Genomic DNA, 26,020 nt, shown 5'->3' with positions numbered 1-26,020 from the left:
TTCAATATTTTTTGAGGCTAGCAGGGTCTCTGAAAGACTCCACCCTGCAGGGTATCAAAGCAGATGCTGAGACTTATAGCCAAACTTTGGGCAAAGTGCAGGGAATCTCTTAGGAAAGAAGTGGGAAATAGTATGACCTATAGAGGACTGGAGCTCCACAAGGAGAGCAACAGAACCAAAAGATCTGGGCACATGGGTCTTTTCTGAGACTCATACTCCAACCAAGGACCATTCACGGAGATAACCTAGAATCCCTGCACAGAGGTAGCCTATGGCAATTCAGTGTCCAAGTGGCCCCATAGTAATGGGAACAGGGACTGTCTCTGACAGGAACTGATTGGCCTGCTCTTTGATCACCTTCCTCTGAGGGGGGAGCAGCCTTACCAGTCCACAGAGGAAGACAATGCAGCCACTCCTGATGAGACCTGATAGAGTAGGATCAGAAGGAAGGGGAGGAAGACCTCCCGTATCAGTGGACTGGGGGAGGGGCATGGTTGGAGAAGAGGGACAGAGGGTGAGATTGGGAAGGGAAGAGGGAGGGAGTTACAGGTGGGATACAAAATGAATAAATTGTAATTAATAAAAATATAAATAAAAAAGAAAAAATCATCAAAGAACAGAGTTGAGAGCAGGAGAGAAAAATCAGTAATCTGGAAGACAGGGCAGCCGAGATCAAAGCAGACCAAGATGAAGCACTAAGAGAAAGCAGCAAACCCAAGTAGACAGATCAGAAGCCTGTGTGTTGCAGCCAAACACAATGACATACTATAATGGGAGCCCCAGAGTGAGAGAAGACAGAAAAATGGGCAGAAAAAATTTTGAAGAACTAATGGCCAGAAACCACCCAACCTTAATAGGAGACAGAAGTCATCATAGCAAGGAGTGAAGGAAATGGAGGCAGGATAGACTCAAAGTCTGGCACTCTGAGACACGTTTATATCCAACTGCTTCAAACAAAGATGAACGAAGAATTTTAAAGAGCAGCAATGAAAGAAATCACTCTGGACAAGGGAATTTAACGAGATAATATGGGGTTTCCCTTTAGAAATCATAAAGGCAGTTAGGAGAATTAAAGGGAGAAGAAAAAAATCTACAAATGAACAATTTCCTAACTCCTTCAAAAATGAATAGAAAATTAAGTAATGGCCAAACCGAATTAGAAAATAGGACCCATGACTAATAGATTATATCTATGAATTAATACAACTGATGTATAATGTGTTCAATGTATACTAATGCATAAAATAACAATTATTCATCTATGATAATGGGCGCATAATATGAAGAGATGATTGTAAGGTATCATAAAGGGTTATGCTACAGGGCTGTGCAGAAGGAGAACATACCTTCTACTCTGGGAATACAGTTAATATCAGCTCTGACCAGATTGTTGTAAACAAATGTAATTCATTGTAAAGACCAAGCTAACCAATAACAAAACAACTCTAGGGGCTGGAGAGATGGCTCAGCAGTTAGGAGCACTGACTAATCTCCCAGGGGACTCCAGTTTGATTCCCAGCTCTCACATGCCAACTCACAAGCATCTATCACCCCAGTGCCAAAGAGATCTGACGCCCCCTTCTGGCCTCTCTAGGCACTGTACATATGTGGCTTTCAAGCAAAATATTTACACATAAAAATAATAAGTAAAAAAAAAATTAAACACCTTTTAAAACATTAAAAAAGAGGAAAACTAATTTTGAAAAAATTAAATACAGACAAGTACAAAAGAGAGAAAATGAGAAAAAAAAAAGCCTAAAGAGACACATGCGTGAATTTGAAGTAATGAAACCCATGTTAAAGCACAAATAACAAAAGGAAAAATAATTAAGTATAAATCAAAATTGTAACGGAAAACTGAGAAACAGCAAGAACAAAAACATAAAAGCCAACAGCCACATAAAGGGAAGATGTCTTCTCATCTACATTTACTCCAAAATTTCCATGGAGATTAAACCCTCCTGTCAAGTGGCAGAGGTTGTTGGGACTGGAGTAGAGGCACAGCAGTTAGGAGCACATATTACTCTTGCAGAGATGATCTGAGAACCTAGTTAGGGAGGTTCGTATGCCTATAACTTTAGCTCCAGAATACCCAGCTCCCTCCCTGGCCTCTAAGGGTACTCACTCACATGCACTAACCCACAAAGACACACACACATACACACACACACACACACACACTTAATTTTTTTTTATAAAGAAAGGGGTGGCATGAAGCATTAAAAAAAAAATCCCAATCTGCCTACATGTTTTTTCCAGACATTCCAGAGCTTTAGGTATATAAGCAGTTTTGATGTAAAACAGGATGAGGGAAAATGTCCTCCACTCACAGGAAGCAAAAAGGGATGATGATGGGCTTACTAATATTAGACAGATGGACTTCAAGTGAAGTTTTAATAAACTAGACAAAAGAACATTCTGTCCTGGCAAAGGGGCCATACCCTAAGCAGGTGCAGTTACAAATATAGATGTACCTAACCAAAGAACAGTGAAGCATATTAGCAAACAGTGATTCAATTAAAGAGACAGGCAGTCCTATGATTGTAGTTAAAGATCTCATTAGCCTGCTGTCAGCAATGGGTAAAAAACTTAGAACGGGGCAGTGGTGGTGCATGCCATTAATCCCATCACTCAGGAGGCACAGGCAGGTGGATCTTTGTGAGTTTGAGGCCAGTCTGGTCTACACAGAGAGTTCGGGGACAGACAAAGCTACACAGAGAAACTTTGTCTCGAAAAACCAAAGAGATAGACAGAGACAGAAAGAGAGAGACAGAGACAGAGAGAAACAGACAGACATATACTCATGCACGCACACACACACACACACACACACACAGAGATAGAGAGAGAGAGAGAGATACAGAGAGAGAAAGAGAGGAAAACTTAGGTACACCAGGCATGGTGACACATGCCCTTAATCTCAGCACATGGGAGGCAGAGGCAGCCAGATCTCTGTAAGTTTGAGGCCAGCCTGGTCTACAAAGCGAATCCAGAACAGGAAGCCAGAGTTCTGTTACACAGAGAAACCCTGTCTAGAAAAACAAAGACAAAAACAACAACAGAAAGAAAGAAAGAAAGAAAGAAAGAAAGAAAGAAAGAAAGAAAGAAAGAAAGAAAGAAAGAAAGAAAGAAAGAAAGAAAGCAAAGAAAAGAAAAAATTAGGCACAAAGTCAGGAGGGAAACAGAAGTATTGACCAATACCACAACAACTGGACCTGGCCAACATCTACAAAACACTTATATCCAGAGCAGCAGAATCCATATTCTCAAAATACATGGACATTCTGTTCCACAGATCACAAGTTAGGCCACACTGCAAGTCTCAGTGAGTTAAAAATGCTTAAAATCATGAACAGTATCTTCTATGACCACAGAGAAATAAAGCTAGAGATCCATATCAAAATCAAAAGTGGAAAAACATCACAAAGGATCATTTAAAAGCACAGGCAAAAAATAAAATGGCTAAAAAAACTCACAAGAAAAATTAGGAAATCTTTCAAATTAAAATGAAAACAACCCGCCAAAGCTCTCAAATATCACAGAAGCATGACTAGAAAGTTTCACAGCTGTAAATATCTACCTGGAAGCACAACATAGAACTCAAATTATCTATATTTCTACTTTTTAGCAACTGATAAAAGAAAAGCAAACCAAACACGAAAATAATACAAATTAAAACAATTAGAAGTTGACTAGAGGATAGAATGCAATAAACAACAAAGCCAGGAGTTTGTTTCTGAAGTGATAAATAGGTAGGTAGGTGGACTAAAAATAAACAGAGGCTTCACATTATCAAAATGAGAAATGAGCGTGAGGACATTACTGCCAACATTTCAGAAAGGAAAGTGATTGTAAGCAGATTGTCTCTACCTACTGCTTTGCCTACTGACCCTTATAGTGAACTCAATAAAAAATGAAGCTTTTCATAAGAGAAGGCTTTCAACACATGTACATAAAAAATATGTGGAAACCTAGATGAAATGGATGTGTCCCTAGAAACAAAAGTACTAATGCTGACTCGTGAAAAAAAAAAAAAAAACATAAATTCAGTCATCAAAAACCTCCTGAGAGGCCTGTGGAGCTAGCTCAGTTAGTAAAGTGCCTACGGAACAATTATGAGGACCTAAGCTTCAATCTCTAGCACCCAGGTAGAAAGGCAAGTATGCCACACATGTGTGAGCCCAGTGGAGGAAGCAGAGACAGATCCCTGAGTTCATTGGCAAGCCAGGCTAGCTCAGTCAATGAGCTAGGTTGAGAAAAGAACCTTTCTCCAAAAGAAGTAAGGTGAAAACCAACTGAAGAAGACATCCAACACTGACCTTTGGTCACTGCCCATGCACAAACACACATGTGTAAAAACCCACATGAATATAGAACACATACATACAGAATACATGCACATACATGTGCAGTGTCCAAAGAAGAAAGCACAATATTATGTCACTCCAGTATGAATTCTATAAAATATTTAGGAAACATTAATACCTATTCTTCTCAAACTCTTCCACAAAACAAAAAGGAATAAATACTTCACAAATCAGTGTGGGTACTCTCAGATTAACACAAGGAATTTATAAGCAAAGACCAGTGTCCCTCATGAATATAAGTGCATGAATACACAAGAGATCAGCAAATGAAATCTAGCAGCATATTAAGAGACACCATGGCCAAGTAGGAATTTCCCCAGGAATGCAAGAACGGTTCAATATCCAAACAAATAAAAGAAATACACTTCTGTCAATAGCATAAAGAAAAAACAAGTTGAATGATCATGTTAATTAATGAAGAAAAAGCATTTTGCAAAATTTATCACCATTTTATGATTAAAAGATATCAACAAGCTACTAGCAACAGACAGAATAGCTTCACCCAGAAGATGGAAAAGAAATCAGTTGCTGCACGGGTCAAACCTCTCCTGCTCTGTGGCAAATACCTTGTGCAAACAGCTTCATTTTGGCTCATGGTTTCCAAGGTTTCCTTCCCTGCCCTTAGCTCTGTTGTCTCTGGGTCTGTGGTGAGACAGAACACCATGGCAATGGAAGGATGTGGCAGAAGCCACTCACCTCACAACAGATGGGAAGCAGAGAGTGAGGTAGAAGATGCCATACACAGGAAATAGTCCCCAAGGACCACTGTCAGTGACCTCCAGGTAGGCTCCACTCTCTAAATTTAACACCACTCTTTAAATTTAGCTGGTGACAACGTTTTCAGCAAGTAAGTCTGTAGAGGGCATTTCATATTCTAATTATAACAGGTGCATATATTATGCCTCCAAAAATTAACTCAAAATACATAAAAATCACACATATTTATAAAACTATTGGAAGAAAACACATTGATAATTTTTCATGAGCTGGGTTGGCCATGGCCTCTAAAATATATAATGTGGTGGCTTGAATAAGAATGGCCCTATAGGCTCATATATCTATATGTTTGGTTCCCAGTTGGTAGAATGTTTATGAAGATTAGAAAGTGTGATCTTGTTGGAGGAGGTGTGGGGGCTTTGATATTTCAAAGCCCCATGCCAGACCCAGTCTCATTCACTCTCTGTACCTACTGGTCTAGATGTAAGCCCTTAGCTGCTACTCCAGTGCCATGCCTGCCTGCTGTCTTGCTTTCTACTAGAATGACCATAGACTAAGCATCTGAAATTGTAAGCAAGCTCCCAATTAAATGCTCTCTTTTATAAGTTGCCTTGGTGATGGTGTTTCATTATAAGCCCAACTAAGAAATACAACAACAGCAACAAAAAAGCATCTGTTATTTTAAAAACCAGTAGAAAGCTGGCCTGGCAGTGGTGGTGTATGCTCTTAAAACCAGCACTCAGAGGCAGAGACATACAGATATCTGTAAATTCGAGGTCAGTCTGGTCTGCACAGAAAGTTCCAGGACAGCTAGGGCCACACAGAGAAACCCTATTTTAATAAAACAAAAAGAAGCCAGGCAGAGTGGTGCATGCCTATAATCCCAGCACCCAGGGAGGCAGATCTCTGTGAGTTCAAAGCCAGCCTGATCTATAGAGTGAGTCCAGGACAGCCAAGGCTACACAGAAAGACTCTGCCTCAAAAACAAAACAACAACAACAGAGAGAGAGGAAATTTGGACTTCACCAAAAATTTAAAAACTTTGTACATCTAAGGCCACTATAAAAAAAAGTGAAACGATGCAATTTTCTGGGGAAATGATTGCAGCTGGAAAATTATACTGAGTGAGTGAAGTATCCAGGCTCAGATATATAGATACCCCACATTTGTCTCATATGTGGATCCTAGTTTCGAATTTTTTGGTTTTTGTGTGTTTGTGTCATAGAGTTTGTAGAAGTTAAAAAGCTAGGAATGTCCCAAAAGAAGGAGGGGAAATGGCCTTAAGGACAGAAAGACAGTAGAAAATATGTGATTTAAAGTATACAGAGCTCATGGGCAGAGATGTTAACACAGGCATGGGAGAAAGAAAAAGTAGAAAGGAGGGTCAATAAAAACTAAGGATGCATGAAAAGAACACATGGAAAATATAAATTTTCAAAAGGTGTTTGGACAGAGTTACCCAGAAACCGCAGGTTATTAAGCAAAAATTCCAGTGCCAAGTATGGAATACACCCCTATGAGATGGTGTCCCTCTGAGACACCCAAATGATACAGCCCATTGCCATTCTCTTATTGGCTCAAGATCCAGATAGTAAGATGCTGTTGTGGAACCCACCACATACGTTGGTTGCAGATGGCAGGTTGTGACTGAGCTGAGAGCTTCTTCTGTGCTGGCTGGGGGTCATAGTGCCTGAAGGTGCTCTACAGCCTGCTAGGCCACGGTCTCACCCATTGGTGACCCCACATCTGCAATAATGACCGTCCAGGCAAGATACAGCTGCTGGTATAACAGTGAGATGACTCTTATTGCAAAGTGATTTCTGTTCAGATTTGAGGCCTGCTCCATCTCAGGGAGCTCATGCCTGATACTGTAAATCTCGTCAGAAACCAGGAAAGTAAAATAAAACCATTTCCAGGTTTGGGGGACTGGGAAGCAATAGAGATGGGAATATCAGGGAACAAGTAATCTGATCACGGAAATGGGAAAGGAGGGCTTCTTAGGAAGGGGGAGAGGGTAAATATAGAAGGTGGAAGAAGGGTAAAGGCAAATGGCAGGATACAAGTGATCTAATAAGCAAAATGGGGTATGCAGGATTCTTAGGGAATGGAAAGGGAGGTGAATACAGAAGAGGGAGGGAGGCAGATAGCCATAACAATATGGAGGTCTGAAAAAGCCACAAGGAATTATAGTATTAACTATTTATTTTTTAAAAATTCCCACAATGCACATAATTCAGTGAATAAATATACACATATAATTTTGATCAACTTTTGTCATCTGGGCTGACAATGCTCCCTCCAAGGGCCAACAAAACACCTAAGAAAAAACTTCAATACCAGCCATGAGAAAGCCCTCTTTTGAATTGTTCGCCAACGCTGTCTAAAGGTTGTATCTCTCCCAATGCACAACCCACCGCTGTTGCCCTGGGTTACTCTCTAGAGATAAAAGATACCCTGTTGCTGAAGACACCACGTACTTCAGAAACAGAGACCAGAGGCTCTTAAGCTAGAACTGACCTTAATTCCCCCTCCCTGAGGACATGGCACATGCAAGGTTCCAAAAAAGGGAGGTAGCCAACAGTCTTTCCTACCCAGCTATGGCGCCAATGAAAGCACACTAATGATTATGGCACAATAACCCTAAGGCTTCAGTAGCGCACACAGACCTTGGTGTTCACCAACAGCTCTCTAATTAGATTAAGGGGTATACCATGCCTGGTATCTAAAACCTAACTATCTGCTCTGTGTTAATGAAGTTATGGATATTGAAGGAGAATCTACGGCTACTAGTTTACTAAACCAGCATAATCCCTAAAAACAATCTAGAAGCATTTGTCCTTATGCCCACAGATAAGTATAGCCTTCACCCCTCATCAAGGAAACTTCTCTTTGCCACAGACAGAGCATTTAGAGGAGATCACAGCCAATCAAAATGCAGAGTAGTGGAGTTCATTCCCTATGGATACATCTGCAAAACATTCCAGCAGCTAAGGCTCAGGGAACATTGCAGAAGAGGTGGGTGGAAAGACTGTAAGAGCCGGAGGATGGGAGAGCTTGCTGGGAGAGCTCGTCTTCTGTTAATGTTAGAAGCTACACACATAAAATCTCACCACCACGACTGCCAAAATGTGAACTGAACAAGCTTGACACCAACAAACATGCAAAGGTCGACAAGAAAGAGTCCAAAAGACCTCAATTCTACAAAAACAAACAAATAAACGAAACTACCAGCAACTGAGGAAAGCTGGAATAGGAGAGATAGCTCTCCCCAAGGAAGAGAACACCACCTGGTTTTCCAGTGCCAAATGGTCAGCCCTGAAACATACATACAAGTAACATAGTATGGTCTCAACAGGGTATATTTAGGAACATATGTACATATGAACATATATATGAATGCAGTATCAATTAATGAAAAAAAGGTCATGGATTTGAAGGATGGTGCAGAGGGGTTTATGAGAAGGTTTACAGTGAGGAAAGGGAGGGAAGAAGTGTTGTAATTAGATTACAATCTCAAAAACAAACAAACAAAAAGAGCTCCTGGGTAGGGCAGCCACAGACCCTAGGAGAGAACCTACCAATGTTGCTTTACTAAAAGGACAGATCATCAAAGTACCTTTAGATATTTATATGTATAGCCATAAAGTAGTGCTGCTATCCGCCTTCAAAGAAGGTTCTTTTTGCAATGGGCAGTGGTTAATGCAGAGACCCACAGCAGCATATCAGATCTGTAATGAGAATCTAGACTAGTCCAGCCTTTATAAAGAACTTTTGTACTTTATCAACAAAAAGACAACACAGACCAATTCGCAAATGGGCAAAGGAATTGAAAATTTCCTCAGAGACTCACAAATGCCAAAGAGCACATGAAAAGTTCTTCAGCATTAAAGTAATTAGGAAACTGCCAATCAGAACTACAGCAAGCCACCTCATACCTACTGGTATGATCGTAATTGTTTATTTTTTGAAAGGGATGCAGAAAAAATGCAATCCTCAGAAATTAGCATGGGAACAAAACATATGTAGCTATTAGGGGACAGCGTGCTTGAGCTTCAAAGGCAAGCAGAATTAACATGGGACCCAGCAATTTCATTTTTGTACTCACACCCCAAATTGTCAACAAGAGTTCAAACAAAAACTGAATATTCACATGAATATTCACGGGACACGATTAGCATAAGCTAAAAGAACAAAGCAACCTAGCTATTGGTAGCTAGAAAAACAAAATATGCTCACAATGGAATACTATTCAACCAGATAAATAAAGGTATAAACTACTAGTATATTCTACAGTACAGATGGTTCTAGAAAAAAAAAAAAAGCAAACGTTATACTAAGTAAAAGAAGCCAGACCTAAAGAGCCATCTAAGTATCATTTCATTCCGTTTATTTGAAATATCAGATACAGAAAAACAGAGGTGGCAAGCAGCTAAATGGTGACACTGGAGCAGAGTGGGGTGTTACTACTTAATGGATACTAGATTCATTTTTGGAGAAATGGAATCTTCTGCAGCTAGGCAATGGGAATGTAGCTGTGGTCAGTGCTACTGAACAGTGCAACTTTCTGGTGTGGTGAGTACGGAAAGCTGAGTATTCATGTGTTTAGTCAAAATTACCAAGAAACATCAGTTCACCAAGCACCTGAAGTGTTGTGAGGTGCTGCTAGAAGGGAGGGTTGTGCCGGTGAGCAGGGTAGACGAGAAGAATGGCCACAGGGAGCCAGAGACTAGAGGGATGCCATATGTATAGAGCACGCCCTCGGTGATGCGCAGTCATCAGTAACCTTCCCGGGGATTAGGCCTCCACAGCAAGACAGGAATGACAGGCTCACGTGCAGTGACAAGGACCAAGGACGGGATGGGCAATCCCACCGGAAGCTCAGGTCCTTAAAGGGCACCCAGATGTGGGGTGACTGGAGACTTCTTGGGAAGGTCCATTCCCTCAAATCTCTGTCTTTCCTTTAAGCAGGAAAGCTGGAGCCCAAGTCCTTCCATATGAGAGCAGTGAGCGCTGCTGCTGCCGACACCATGGTTTGTTTCCAGACTACTCCCACCGGCCTTGTCAGCTGCCAGCTGCAGGCCAGACTTCCTCTCTCTGTGCTGAAGTAGGCATCACTGTGCCAGCTCTGACTACCTGGAAAGGTTTATGGGGAACTGGACTGGCTGGGTTTGTGTGTCAACTTGACATAAACTGGAGTCATCAGAGAGGAAGGAGCCTCACTTGAGGAAATGCCTCCATGAGATCCAGCTATAAAGCATGTTTTCAATTACTGATCAGTGGGGGAAGGACCAGCCCATTGTGGCTGCTGCCATGCCTGGGCTGGTGGTCCTGGGTTCTATCAGAAAGCAGGCTAAGCAAGCCATGTGAGGTAAGCTAGAAAGCAGCACCCACCTGCAGCCTCTGCAGTAGTTCCTGCTTCCAGGTTCCTGCCCTGCTTGAGTTCCTGTCCGGATTTCCTTGGGTGATGAACATGTTGTGGAAGTGTGAGCGGGATAAACCCTTCCCTCCCCAACTTGCTTTTTGGCCATAGCGTTTCATTGCAATAGAATAGAATAGAAAGATTCTGTTAACAGCAATAGAAATCCTAACTAAGACAGGAACCACATGAGTAAATTACACTTTACACAGGTTGTTAAGGTTCCTGGAGAGAAACTGCTTGTAAGCAGCCCTCACTTACCAGGAAGGGAGTGTGGACCATCACTAATCCCGACAAGAACCAGTGTTCATCAGACATTTGCCTTGAGCTAGATACTTCTAAGCTCTCTCCTGTCATGCAGTTACCCGTTTCATCCTCATAGTGCTGCTTCCAAGTAGGAAGAATCATGTCCATATGTCAAATGAGGAACAGAAGGGTTAGTAAAGTTGCCAAGCATCATGCAGTGCCTGGGCTGGGAGGTCATTGCACCATGCTTGACCCTGTGCACATCCTGAGGGAAGCAGCGTGAGGCTTTGCAGAGGTTATTCTGCCCTACAGACACCCCCCCCAACTCATCTCCTTCTTCTCATCTCTCCTCTCTCCCTCTTTGCCCTCCCACCTCTATAACATATGTCCCCCTAAATACATCAAAAAGAGCTCAGTGACTCAGAAAGATGCCGGCTCTGCCATGTAGTGCAGTGTGACCTTGGGTGAGTAAATGTACCTCTCTGGGTCTCGTTTTCTTACAAGAAGTATCTATCACACAATATTATTCAGGTACTGGACGAGGTCCAGGACAAGGTGTGCCCTATAGTTCCAACCTTCCTATGGGAGTGTTCTCAGGGATGGAAAGTTCTCAGGGAAGGAGAGGTGATGAAGCTTAGGAAGCGTGAGGCCAGGTCTCGGACCCCAGCTCAAGAGGACTGTCTGTCCTTCACTGGCTCTGGCTTCAAGCACAAGGTCCTAGTGTGCCATTCTCAGCTTGTGCCCTGCATAAGGTCAAGAGAGCAGTGAAACCGACGGGTTCCTGCCTGCCTAAGTGAGTGTGTGGCCCACACTTGTCTTCTGTAATCCAGACAGCCTGGGCCTCAGCAGCTTCAGCTCCTGTTGAAGGAGCTGCCTGAGCATAGTAGGCACTCAGACGAGTAAGCCAACTGTGATTCTCCAGCTCTTACTTCTGAGGCTTCCTGCTTCCTCTAAGTAACCTAGAGATCAAGGCAACACCCAGTCCCTTTCCTTACAAGGCAGCCAATCACAGCTCCGGATGAACACATGACCTAACCACGCACCACCTGCAATCTAAAACCTGCCCCTTGTTACACCTGGGAGTGCCATTCTTTCACGTTTCCTCATCTGCAGTCCCATCTAGCCAGGATTCCGTGTGGTCACCCCCATTCCCAATGAGGATGGTTTTATTCTCTGTCAAAAGATTTCTAAAAGAGCCATCAAATATTAATCATGAAAGGCTGGACTGGCTGCAGGAGCAGCACCCAGACACAGTAAGAGCTCAATCAATGTATGTCGTGTTTCTTTCAAGCAGGATTACAAGCTCTCCAGAGGCCAGCTATTCAGCATCTCTAACTCCTTCCAGGCTTCCCGTCACCTTTAACTCTGCTTCCCAGCAGTTTGCAGTCTGTGGCACAGAGGGTCAACACTGAGTGATGTTAATCCTTTGTCTAAGAGCAAGTCTGGAGAGAGCCCCGGCGACTCAGAGGCTTCTCTTCTGCATAACCAAGCCATTTCTCTATTCCCTCCACACATGGCCTGGCTCATAGTCCTCTCCCCGCACTGGCTGCTGGCTCTTGGACACATGCCAGTGTGCTAGCGTCCTTGCTAAGCAGGCTCTGCACTCCAATGCAGAGGTCAGCCTCCTGACTTGGCCTTGGGCTGCAGGATCAACTGCGGTTTCCACAGAAGGAAACCACCCAGATGGGAGGGGAGTTGCCTATGCAGCAAATCAGGTCAGGGCACAGACGCTTAGAGGGAGATCAGTACTGAGTTTTGCTCAGTCTCCTGTGGGTTTTGTCTGAAACCCTTCCCCTCCCACTCTGCCCACTCATGTCAGGCAAGAGAGTTCAAATCTCTCAGCTTAAGATATCTCAGAAACATAGTCAAACCGGGCTGCCAACAAGACGCGCATTTTCCCCAGAAGATTCACTGGTTGTAAATATGAAAGTAATTGATGCATTGAGGCTGCTCTATGCCCATCCTCTATTTACTTGAGGACCTCTGTTCTCAAACCTTCGTTTGGTAGGGGAAACCAGATGAAGGAAGTGACTCTGCTCACCAGTACCCGCTTTGGTTCGGTTTTCTAAATTACTAACAGGAAACTCCAGGGCAGAAAACCACCCTTTAACTGAGTGTGATTGCTTATTTCTGGCCCTCTGTTCATTTATGTCCAGGCTGCAGGAGAGCCCGCTTGTTCTCACTCTAAGAAGCACAGCCACTGTCAATGTTGTATGTTGACAATGTTACAATGGAAAAGGCAGAAAATCATCTGGAACATGAGTTGGCAGGGTGGCTTGATGGGTCACGGCTCCTACTGCCAAACGTGAGTTCCGTTCCCAGGATCCACATAGCAAAAGCGAAGAATCGACTCCTGCACTAGAGCCTTGACATTCTTACACACAAGATGAACAAATAATCAAACATGAGGTGGTCAGAGGACACTTCCAGTACAAAAGCCGCCGCTATCATGGCCACTGACAAAAGCAAGTAGGAGAGTACCCACAGCCACAGTCCACAGCCTCAACTTACAGCCAACATCCACTCTAGCTTTCTCATCACAGATGATCCCATCCCCCATCTCAGGGGTCTAGATCCACACAGAGGTCTTCAACATCTGGATCAAGTGCTACACCCAGGAACACCAGCAGCAAAACATCAATGTGAGCGCATGAAGACTGTTCTCACAGCCAAGGATTAAAGGGATATTTCCAAGGACTGGGGACGCCTGAGGCCACACATTCCAGAAAGGACTCATATAGAAATCCCAGACTGGTAATCCTCAAAACAGCTGTTGTGAGGCTTCCATGGATGCCTATCAATGCCAGAAACTGAACTCACAGTGTCTACACCAGTTCTACCTGAAGATACTACAGTATTCTGCTCCTCAAGAATCCAGATCTAGGTGATGGAGACTCAGGGGCTAAGAGTACCGATTGCGGGAAGGGAGGGTGGGATCGGGAGGGGAGGAGGGAGGGGATTATGGGGGGATACAAAATGAATAAAGTGTAATTAATAAATGTTAAATAAATAAAAAAAGAGTACCGATTGCTTTTTCCGAGGACCTAGGTTGAATTTCCATGATTATCCAATTCCAGGGGGTCTAATGACCTCTTCTGGCTTCCTCACACCAGGCATGTCGGTGATGAACAGACATATATGCATACAAAACACTCATGCACGTGAAATTTTTAAAATCCAAGTCTAGAGAAATAAGGTAAAATTGAATGCCATTGTGATAGCCCCGTGGCTCACAGATATAATAAATGTCCTGTCTCTACATCATGTACATGTTAAGAAGTCAGTACCTTTCCCTGTGTTTATAGGTGAGGAAACTGAGTCACAAGAAGAAGGGTACATACTTACCTGCCAGAAATAAAGTTAGATAGATTGGAAGACAGACAAACAGACAATTCAGACGTCTAAATTCTAGCCACAGCACACAGTTTTCCAATAAATTGGTTGATTGACATTTACTGAGTACTTGCCATAGGCCAAGCACAGGCACTATGATTTCCTTAAGGGACAGTCACAGGAGCATCTCCCATGTGCTAGCTACTGTTCTGAGAACCCAGGTTACAGTGAAAGAGAAAACAGGCAAACGCCTTTCATTTGCATCAGTTCATTGGATCTTCAGGTAACTCTGCAAAGTATTACCATCAATCTATCACACACATACACACATACACACACACACACACACAGAGAGAGAGAGAGAGAGAGAGAGAGAGAGAGAGAGAGAGAGAGAGAGAGAGAGAAAGAGACAGAGACAAAGAGAACCTCACAAACCAGGATGTAATTTAATGGCAGAGCAACAGATTAGTGAGTGATGTGTGAGGCCCTAGCCAAATGAGAGGGAATGACAGGCAGAAGGGGATAGAATGGGAGGGATGAAGAAGAGGGGAAGGATGGAGGAGAGGGGAGGGAAGGAAAGTAAAGGAAAGAGAAGGACTTGCTTGTGGTCATACCACTAGAAAACTATAGCTCAGTGGTTCTCAACCTTCCTAATGCTGCAACCCTTTAATACAATTCCTCATGTTGTGGTGACCCCCAATCATAAAATTATTTTCATTGTGACATCCTAACCATGTTTTTGCTACTGTGATAAATCAAAATGCAAATGTCTCATATGTAAGACATCTGATGTGTGACTCCAAAAGGTCATGACTCAGAGGTTGAGAAATCACTGCTGTAGAAGGAAGATTTGAACTTGGCAGACTCCAAAGGCCTCGCTTCTCCAACCAGCCCATTTTTGACATCACGTCTTATTCAAATATACACTGAACTTCTTCATGTTCTATCTTTCTACGCAGCTCAGGGAGGCTGAATTCCCAAAGCTAAGAACAGCTGGCCTAGAGTAAATGCATTAGCATTGACTGAGCTCTACATGAATACCTGTTGAAGGGGCAGGATGTGAATGAAGACAAGGGACAGGTAAGTCTCTTCTTTTCCTTAAATGTCTTGAGATTGATTCAAGAGATGCTGACCCAGCATAGCTGCCATCAAGTGTCCTGTGACCCTTTAGGATGGATTAGTATCTCATTTGGGGCCCTGACATTTGCTGACATGGTTGAAAACAAAAGCTGCAGCCAATACCAAGTGTTAATAGAATTTAGACAAGATGGTGTATAAGAGGAAGAAAACCAATAATGGAAAGTGAGAGGATGCAATTGGCTAGAGCTCATTTTGAGAGCCTGATCTGGGCTTGGGAGAACTTCTCTAATTAAACAGAAGAAATGGGCATATCTCTAGCATGAAGTGTAACACATACAAGCAGTGTGAATGAGGACTGTGGGTGCGCTGCATCCTTGATACCTAAGCAAACCCCTCATGGGGCACCAGAGAAGGTAGCTATAAAGACATCTGCAGAGACCAGCAGAGCTCCAAACACAGATGCAATGAAGCAAATGACTTGAGATGGTCCCCAGCTTGAGTTATAGATGGGGAGGAGGGGAGAAAGAGGCTGGAGAGAAGAGAAAGAGGAGGTAGCAGAGGGACAAGAGGATGAGACAGATAGTCATAAAAGAATGGGGGAGGGGAGAAGTTCCTCCACTAAATCTTTGCCATACAACTGCTAGTGGGTATAACTGTTATCTCTAATTTACAGATCACGGAGGCAGTGCAAGATGAAGCACAGGGTAGCACAGTGAGGAAGGAGCCAAGCCAGGATTTCTGCAAACAGGCTGGCCTCAGAGATTTGGTCCCCTTCACGGGCATACCCTATCACTCTTACTCACCAAGATGGGCTGTGCCTGAGCGTAGGGCCCTCCCTCAATCATGACAACAGCCTTGTGGCTGCACATCACTGTGTAGTCTTTAGTGAGTCAAAGCGATCCCACCCAGCAAATGGAAATCAGATTGGGATTCCAATTATGAGTTTTCTAGTCCAGAGGTCCTCAGTTTGGGGCTATTTTCCCCTTCTGGTGGTATTTGTCTTTGCCATAATTTGGGGCCAGGTAGAAGGCTGAATGCACTTTCTAATAGGAAGAGGCCAGAGAAACTGCTTAACCATGTGCTATGATTTGCACATGGACTGAGTGTGTCCCACAGTGGCTCATGCATTCCAGGTGGGGCCTCAGTGTGGCAACACTAGGAAATGGTAGAACCTTTAAGGGGTTCCTTGGAAGCTGGTTAGGTCATCGGACATTGCTTTTGGAAACGGGACTTACTTATTCCCCCAGGGAAAGTTGTTGCAAAAAGAAGCACCTGGCCCCTTCCCAGTCTCTGGCTTGTTATTGCTGTCATCACCACTCTCACCACTGTGGTTCTTAAGGCCCTGAAGTCCTCACCTGCTGCCAAACAGACAAGGCCAAGGATCAGTCTCAGATTTCAGCTACTAAAACTGCAACCTAAACAAACCTCTTTTCTTTGTAAGTATTCTGCTTTGGGTATTTTCCTACAGTAACAGAAAATGGACCGACACACCACTGGTATAACTGCAGAGCTAGCTCTATATCAAAGAATCATCTCTAATTTACATTGTCAGCTGGACCAAGCTGGGTAAGTCCTGCGTAGAATGATGTGGGCATTTCCCACAGGATAGGCATGCACATGCACATGTGTGTTCTTACTTTCACATATACACTATCACGTTAGAAAGAGGGATTGCAATCAAATCAACCACATCAGCCCTCACCCCAGAAATTCAAAGCCTCTGGCAATCTGATGAATCCTACAGGTGAGAGGAGTAAATGGTTCTTGCTCTCCTGTACCCTCTGAAATCTGGTAGAACTGACACACGGACGAGAAGCAAGGAGCTGTCTGAACTCTGTAGTGCCAAGCTTCCAGGAACAGCAGCTGTGGGCTCTCAGAGGGCAAGAGAGGCCGTATAAGGGAAGTGAGACTAATGCAAGAGGGAAGGACAGAAAAAGAGAGGTCAGAGGGATGAAAAGGACAGGAAGGTGGGGGAGGCAGCATGATGCATGATGGCACAGCAGGGCCATTTCCATGGAGTTCCAGGGTGTGAGCAAGTGGGGTTGGCCCAGTGGCTAACTGTAAGGGCTCAACATCAGGAAAGACCTCCAGAGATGTGGTGCTCTCGTAGGGCATAACCCCTTGGGAGGAAAGGAGTGGGGTGAGAAGATGGAGGCAAGATGAGATTCAGTCTCCCTGAAACTTGTGGGGACAAAAAAAAAATAGGAAAACTTTACATTTTATACATCCACTTATCCATTCATCCATTTATCCATCCATGTACTCATCCTTCCGTCCTTCCACCCACACATCCTTCCATCCAATCAAAAACAACTAAAGAAGCATCAACAGATAGAGGGTCAGTCTTGCCATGCTGGAGCTTATATTCTACGGAGGGTCCCAGAAAATTCAACAGAAGACTGCAAAGGAGTATAACAGGAGTCACAGCAGGAGTCATGGTAATACGAAGCAAGGGGTCCCCTGCCCCAATCTGAGAAACAGGAGATTAACAGTAACTGTGGTGCTTTTTGCTCTTTCATGCAGAGATTTACTACTGGGCTGCGTCCCCAAAGGCAGGGATGTGTGTATCCACTGTTCATTCCCAACAGAGGTCCTCGGGGATGAACTGATCTGAATAGGAAAACAACAACGACAATAACAAACAAACAAACAAGCAAAACCAAAACCAAAACTGAACGAACAACAACAACAAAAAGCATTTATCTGACTGTTGGCAGCTCCTGAGTCCAAGAATTCATACTTTGGAACACAGTCTTGGCCACATCCATTGTGGCAGTTTAGAATGGTTGCTGAATAATACACTTTCTCAGGAACCTAAGCTAGTTTCCAGACGTCGGAATACCGAATCATAACAAAGATTGCACATGTGCATGTTTTCTGCAGCTTCTGCTGGGCTCTCAGGGAAATCCGGTGTTAAACAATTAGATTCTCTGCCCTCCCGTTTTCCTAATACTCTCGGGGTGGATGGACTCAGAATGAATCCCCAGTGGAGGTCTGCCTTTAGACAGTTAGAACACCTACTGGGAAAGGAGGTGTACATTGACTAATTCAGAGACCATGTGTCCCCCAAAGCCCACGGGTTGAAAACGTAATTCCCAAATTGTTGCATTAGGTTAGATGACATCACGAGGGGTAGACGCCAAGAGGGCATGAGTCAGTGTAAACAAAAGAAAGGAGAGTTGAGTTAGTGCATATGTTCTGTATCACCGTGTGGTGCCCTCCACCGTGTTAGCAAGCAGATGCTGAGAGGATGCCCGTGCCAAGCGCTCAGACTTTCCAGCCTCCAGAAACACGAGGGAAACCAACTTCTGTTCTTAAATAATTACCCAGTCTGCAATGGAACATTGCAGAAAGTGGATCATGGTGCAGGTAAGAAGTGACAAAACAGAAGGGCTGGGGTGTGCTTTCAAAAAAAAACCTGAAATGAACTAGAAACCTTTATTCATCTCAGCTTCTTCACCTGTGAAGGTGAATGCATCCTCTTCCTGGGTTCCGATGAGGTCTGGACACAGTGACACAGACCTTTCTAAGTGCACCATGCTGTGAAAGGGTGAGGCAATTTACAAGGAGGCTGGTGAGAACTTAGATCACGGATGAGTAGAGAAATGCCTCATGCTGTTCTGGCTCTTCCAAGCTGTTCACGCCAGAAGCCTTAGGACCACTGTGGCCTCCGCTCTGTCTCTGAAGGCCATGTCTAATCCATGAGGAGAACTGCTTGACGCAACTACACTCTAGACGTCCGGAAGTGAGGCCATGTCAGCACAGCTAGGGCCACCTTCAAGTGTGAGCCGCTGCCACATCGTATCTAGCTCACTGCAGCAGCTGTCTATTACCAGCCTCTCTGCTGTGACACTTACCTCTTTTTCACTTCCCATGAAACTGCCAGCCCAAATATAAGATGTGGTATTTCTCTATTCTGCCCCAACCGCTGAAATAACCCATCCCACCTTTCCATCAAGAGTAACATCTCCATGATACCCAGAAGTCATTACTCCCCATGACCACCTCCCACAGAATCCATTGTTACACTTCTGCCCCTAATCCGGCTACCCTGGCTTCCCACACAGCAGCGGGACTTCCTCCTTGAGACATTATTTGCATGGCATTTGCTTTACAACCAGAATATTCTTCCCTTAGGAAACTTCCTTACTGCTACAGCCAGTGAAGCAAGCATAAAAAGCTCACTTGTCAGGTGTGGTGGTTCGAGTAAGAATAAACCCCGGAGGCTCACGTATTTGAATGCATGGTGCCCAGTTGGTGGGACTGTTTGGGAAGGGTTGGGAAGCATAGCCCTGTTGGAGGAGTTGTGTCACTGGGAGTGGGCTTTGCAGTTTCAAAAGCCCACACCAATCCCTGTTCTCTCTCTCTCTCTCTTTCTCTCTCTCTCTCTTTGCCTCCAACTTGTGGATCAGGATGTAAGCTCTCATCTACAGCTTCAGCACCGTGTCTACCTGCCCTCTGCCATGCTTCCTGATATGATGACTGTGGATCCTAATCCTCTGGATACATGAGCCCCAAATCAAATTCTTTCTTTTATAAGTCGCTTTGATCATGATGTCTCTTCAGGGCAATAGGTGCCAGGCGAACACTCAGGATTCGGCTGGAACTTGTGTTGCCACTCTGTAGTAGCTGAGAATGCCATTCAGGGTGTCTCATGGTCTGCCCCACCCCATGTCACCCTCTTCCAGTTACAACACAGCAAGAACCCCCATCTCTTTTTGCCACAGTGTAGCCCTTGACCTAACGGCCGTGTGTTGTCAGAACTCTGAATTCTCCGAGCAGTTGCTGGAGAGAAATCTTCAATAGTACTCATCCATAGGTCAGTCACATCTCACTCCTCCAGGCCCAGTTTGGACCACAGTAAAATTAAACCCATGCAGAAGCCTGCAGCATCCTTGTTGGGGCAGGGAGACAAAGGATGTACTGAGAACAAAATACAGTATGTCTTCAGCAGCATTCTGACTGCCATCCAATTCATACCAGTTACAGGAGGGAGGGAGCAGGTGCCTATTAGAGGGGACATTTGAGGTGTCTCTATCCAGATTGCTCTAGAGTAGGGTGACAACCACAGCATCATCCTCCATAACCTTGGATTTTTAATCTGTGTGTTTCTGTTGCAACAAACGAGTATCTTGAGACAGGTCCAGAGATACTGTTAGCCTCTCTTGCAAAGATAGGTGTCCCAAGATGTCTCTGACCATCTCCGTTACAATTCTGTTCCCACTGCTTGGGGACCTGCTCAGATGATCCACATTAAAGACTCTTCTCCTCAACATACTCATTCATGGGCAAGTATTCATTTTCTTCAGCAGGACACAGCAGTTGTATGCTTGTTGATCGGCCCATAAGATTTGTTTGTCTTTATCAGCAGACTATAAGCCCCCGAAGGGCACGGGCCTTTTAGAGTTAATTCTAGTAGCCTCAGTGACTACCATGATGCCTGGGACTTGGAAAGCAGGAAGTAAGTGAAGAATGAACTAGTGAGTGGGTGAGCGAGTGAGTAAGTCTTGTCCACTACGAGCTGGTTCCTCTGAAGGATCATTCACTTTGGCTGTTAGGGAAGCATGTTGCATGCATGACTCCCATGTAGACAGCATGCTCCCCCCCAAACCTCTACCAGAGGAGTAATGTGACAAGTCCTGTGACCACAGCCATAGCAAACTGAACTAGGCAGAGGCAGCACCCTGAGTAGAGTAGAGCCTGTACTTAGGTTGGCAGTGACTTAGGTGGTCTTTTTAAAAGTCAAAATATTTATTAGAAGACAGTTACAGTCTCTTGCTGTTTTGATTGATTTTATGAAAGGGTTTTGTTTCTATAAAATACAGACTTTGAAATAAATTCTTTCAGTTCCTAAGTATGATATTTAAGATAATAACCATTTCTTGTGCTAGGATAAGATTTGTTTTTGTTCTTTCATCTATTTTTAAGTTAAAGTACAATTATATTATGTCGCCTGCCTCTTTACTCTCCAATTCCCCTATGTACTGACCCCCTTGCCACCTCCCAAATTCATGGCCTGTTTTGTGGGTGGTAATTTTGAGAAGGTGAAATAGGTCACCACTCTGGATCTTCTCTCTTGAAACACAGAAGAGTCAATGGATACTTGAAACTCGGTCAGACAGATTTCAGGCAAGGGTCATGGTGGGGTGGTAAAGAGAGTATCAAAATTAAGAAAGAGTGATGGAATCAGAAGAAGGTGATGAGGGTAATCTGGAGAGCAGAGATGGAGTATTTAGAGACTAGGAAGCCAGGAGAGGAAGAGTTTGTTTTTGGGGCTGCCCAAGTTCAGATGTTTGGGGAGGCCTGTTTGCTGGGCTTTTAGCAATCTCCGTGCTAGACATCTGGGTGGTTCCCTTGAGTCTTAAAATGTATCACTTGCCCATACATGATATGAATGAATGTTGTCTTTCATAATAAGAGACTAAGGTACAAACAAACAAACAACAAAAACCACACACACACACACACACACACACACACACACACACCAACCTCCAACACAAACTGTCCAAAATGCTGAGCTACAAGCATCTCTACATGGCTGAAGTAGGAAGTAGACAAGAACCTTTCCATTTCCTTCCCACTGAGATACGGAAAGCATCCATTCTCCACTTCGGCAGAGCCTGTTATGATTTGGATTTTGTCCCTACCCTTAAGAAACAGACTGACCTAAGTGTCCAAGTCTCAGTGTCTGAGAATGTGAACTCAATGTCAACATACAGTCTTTCCAGAAGTAATCAAGTTAAAAAGGAGTCATTGGGGTTTCCTCTAATCCAGTAGAACTCAGTGTTCTCATTAAAAAAAGGAAAGGTGAGGACATACTGGCACAGAGAAATGCCAGGTAAAGATGGAGGTGATACACTGACAAGCCAAGAAACACCCCCAAATGCCATCCATCAAAAGCACCTGAAAAAGAGGCTCAGGGAAGATTTTTTCCTCACCCATCAACAACCCGGGCTGGAGACAAGTTGTAAGGAAAGGCATCTTGCCTTTAAGGGATCAAAATATGTCACCCCAAACTATGCCACTTTCAGTTGATTAGTGTAAGCTAGAAGAAAGTGAGAGTCTAGAGATGAACAGGAGCTTTGGTGGACCATCCTTTATCTGACAAAAATCAGGTCATTCTACAACAGGATCACCATGCTCTCTCACAGAGTGTGTTTTGTGGCCATGAAAACCACAGGAAGTTGACTCCAAGACGGACTTTATTAAGTGAGCCCTACCCTGAGTCAGCCTCCATTGGAAGCCCATACATTCCTTTAATCCTGCCACTTCTCTAAGACTTTGCTTTTCCTTAATGAGCTGTCATATGAGGGCATGTTGAAAACAACCCTGGTATGCTCTTTCCTAGGTGCTCCCTCATTAGCATGACACGCATGCTAATCACCTTCTGCCCATTTTTCTCTTCTTACTCTGTCCTTTGTATAAATTATAGGGTGTCAGCAGCATGGAAGCTAAAAAGGGCTGATCTACCTACCTCTCCTCTCACAGCATTTCTGGGTAAGTAAAGGGCAGTAAACTGTGCCTGGTAAATATATGAGGGAAACTAATGGGAAATGGGTGTTATTCAATCAAGACCACCTTGGAGCCAATGTTTTAGGGATTTTGTGAGCAGCAAAATGAATGTGTACTTCAATCAATCTATTATTTCAGAGATTTCCTTTTACCCATAGTCATACTTAAGCCCACTGGATACTATTTTCCCTTTCTGCCCCCTCTCTCCATCCCATCTCATACCTCTTCCAAGGAGAAGAGTCTAGTCTCACACATAAAGGGAACTGAGATTGCAAATGCCAAAGACCATGATAATTTTAAGTGGATTTGGGCTATACCAATTAATTAGGCAGTTAGAGAAATGCAGAATTATTACCCATTGCCCTGCTAGTCTATGTCCAATCCCTGCCTGCCTCCCAACTAATTTTATTGGCTTTTTACATTGAACACTCCTTCTTAAAAGCTCCACAGAAGGATGTCCAGAGACACTCAAGCCTCTTGTACTCTAAGTATAAACAACCTCCTCTCCCAGGCTTCTTCTCTACAAATATCTACTACACCAGATCAGACTTCTTGATTGACCCAATTACTATACACAAGCTTTCTACTTTTTTTTCCATCCAATCCTCCCTCAAGAGTGAAGAATGCCTATAGTACTTAAAGTCTAGAGTCTAGGGGAAAGTGAAGTTTTAAGGTCAGCTTTGTCATCACCAAAGTATGTGAGCTCAGCATCTTCACCTATGAAGTGGGAATAACAACACCCTCTCACACATAGATGTTCCAAAGTCAAAGAAGAGGATGGGTCTTGCAAACTTAAACGACCACGCTTTTACTAGAAGAAACTGTTCTGAAGTTGGCATTGGCACCACCATTCTGTGTCTATCTTGATTCTGCCGTTGCTCATTTTAATGTAAGTCCCTTGATATTAACTAGGAGCATTATCTGGTGCTTTATAATCATCACTCCAGGTTGTCCCCAGAACAATATCATCAGGCCCACATCATCATCATCATCATCATCATCATCATCATCATATCACCGTCTCTACCTCATTATAGACGAAGAAACCAGTCTATATTTGAACTTAGGTCTGACTATACAACCCAAACTTCTAACCTTCTTCAAACTCCTCAAGGCGTAGGCCATGCCTTTCTTATTTTGCAAGAATACTGCCTTGCCTGGAGGAATCTCTGGCGCTTCTACTCCAGGCCTTCTTTAGAATGCTGATGACACCCTGTGTCAGGGCTGCAGCAGCCATGGGGAACAACCTGGTAGGGATTGCCTGCTGCTCAGTAGACTCAAGGTGGCTAAGTATGCATCTGGGTCTGGTAACGAAGGGGCTTCAGCAAGAGACATCAGCATCCCTTTCAATGAGGCCGCAGGAAGGACGGTTGATGACGCCCATCCTGAAGAATGAATCAAAAGGAAAAGCACCCAGAGATGGCCCAGCTGTCTTAACTCCTTGCACTACTCTAGCTCTTTGTCTTCCCCCAAGCCCTTATGCCCACCCTCTCCAGTGACCTTCACAGTGGAATGCTATGAAGTAGGAAAGTGGTAAAACCTGACTTGAGATATGGTCTAGATGTGGCTTCCATTTAGCCTGCACTAAACCATTGCCTTTTTTTTTTTCCCCACAAAAGATATAAGAGGCCTTCCTTTCTGGGCACTCCTCCGGGACACCTTTCATGCCTTAGGACACAAGAGTTCCTCCGCCCACACCTCCTGCTCATTTCATAGTCCCTCTGTTCATGTGTAGATGGGTAGCAGGGTACCCCAGCTGGAAAGGGTGGAGTTGGAGAAGCTTTGAAGCTTTAAAGAAGCTTTTATTGACTCTAGTTCAAACTTCTTATTCTATAGATGGAGAACCCAAGGCCCCTTGTAGATACTTGTCTGTTCTCAGTTGGGACCTTTCATCTCAAAGTGCTTCAAAGTGCCAAATGCTTGCCTGTGGATGGATAGATCTGAGCACCTCTAAAGTAGCCATTCTCAAGTTGTGGCTCAGGAACACCCTCACACACACACACACACACACACACACACACACACACACACCTGCATCTGTCATTTTCACCTCTTAGTTGCCTCAGCCTTGGCCTGTTGAATCGTTCTCTCTTAGGTGGGGTCTGCTACCTGGAAATCCCCGAATCAACCTTTAAATTCTCACTTAGAGTTGGGAGGATTGCATCATTGGTGCCACTTAGAGTCACAGTACCTGACACCTCCCTTCCCCCTAGCCACCACTTCCGCTCCCAATTTGAAACAGAGGCTTCTGGGAGCTCAGATGGCCAAAGCTGATCAGGCTGTTTTCTCCGAGATCCTCAGATAATCTGACAGGAACCATTTTTACAAAAGCTCTAGTGAAGGACCCGTTGGCTTCAGCCCCCCTCCAAACTGGATGCCTGGGATGTTAGAGCAAATAGTTCAGGGGTCATCTGACTCAAAGAAAACCCACAGAACAAACCAGTGGATGATGAAGACGGGTGAGGAGCCATGGTGGCTTCAAGATAGGCCAATGGAGAATGCCCTATGCGATGCAAAACCTGGCACATAGACCTGAATGGCAAAAGGCCAACAAGACACCTTATCTTGAGGTAGTGTGCACTTGGGAGAGTCTGAAGGCAAGGATACGTTTTCTCTGCCCCCATTTTCTCCTTCCACCCAGCGACTGCAGCAGGCAGAAAGAAGCATTGTGTCCCAGACCGTAAGTTAGCGTGGTACGCCCTGCCCTCACCCGTGCTGCAGGACCGATAGCATCTACCTGCCTGAGGCCCTCCAACCAGCTGCCCTCCTCCGCACTGCAGACCCAGTGCCCACACCTACCCACTCCGTGCCGCTCCTTGTCCGTTTTGCGCCAGGGGGCCATGGCTAGACCGGAGCTTTGAGAGCCTCCTGTTCACTACTGAAGAAGCTTGCTGTGGTGGCTAGGCGCCTTGTAGGGCCTCACTTCCTTCCTCTTTTTAAACTCTCTCTCTCAAGGTCCGCCTTCTTCTCCTCTGGGTTCCCACTCCCCCTCCCCCTCCTCAAGCAGGGCACACTAGCTTGCCCAGGGCTAGAAGACTGCCTGTAATATTTGGGAGACCGCCTGTGATTTGTCTCTTTCCCAGCAAAGTGGCTACAAGCCGGACAAGGTACTTAAAGCCAACCGAGACCACAAGCGCAGTTTCCCTGACTTCTGAACCCCGTTGGTGGCTAAGCACGAGCTCCGTGGGCTGATCTTCATTTCTCTGTGATTCGGGTTTTTTGTTTTTTTTACGTCTGGAGACAGGATAGGTGTGTCACGTCCTGCAGGCTTTCTGTGAGGATTGGAGAAGAATGTGTGCACAGCGGGTGACACCCTAGAGATGGAGTTCCAAAGTTAGCATCCTTT

The 26,020-nt window shown here is 44.4% G+C and overlaps 1 protein-coding gene across 1 annotated transcript in view; it reads right to left on the bottom strand.

The window, feature by feature from the left end:
- Positions 1-25,598, bottom strand: part of Dock2 (dedicator of cytokinesis 2) — a 405,024-nt gene extending 379,426 nt beyond the window's left edge. Inside the window, exon 1 of the mRNA XM_060363865.1 lies at positions 25,474-25,598. Within this exon, the coding sequence (XP_060219848.1) occupies positions 25,474-25,516 (43 nt within the window). The 5' untranslated portion in view covers positions 25,517-25,598. The remainder of the gene's footprint in view (positions 1-25,473) is intronic.
- Between the last annotated feature and the right edge of the window lie 422 nt (positions 25,599-26,020).

The sequence above is a fragment of the Meriones unguiculatus genome, chromosome 11, assembly GCF_030254825.1.
Source record: "Meriones unguiculatus strain TT.TT164.6M chromosome 11, Bangor_MerUng_6.1, whole genome shotgun sequence".
Taxonomy (NCBI): Eukaryota; Metazoa; Chordata; class Mammalia; order Rodentia; family Muridae; genus Meriones; species Meriones unguiculatus.
The sequence above is the reverse complement of the archived record's forward strand: the minus strand, read 5'-3'. Positions and strand labels throughout refer to the sequence as shown.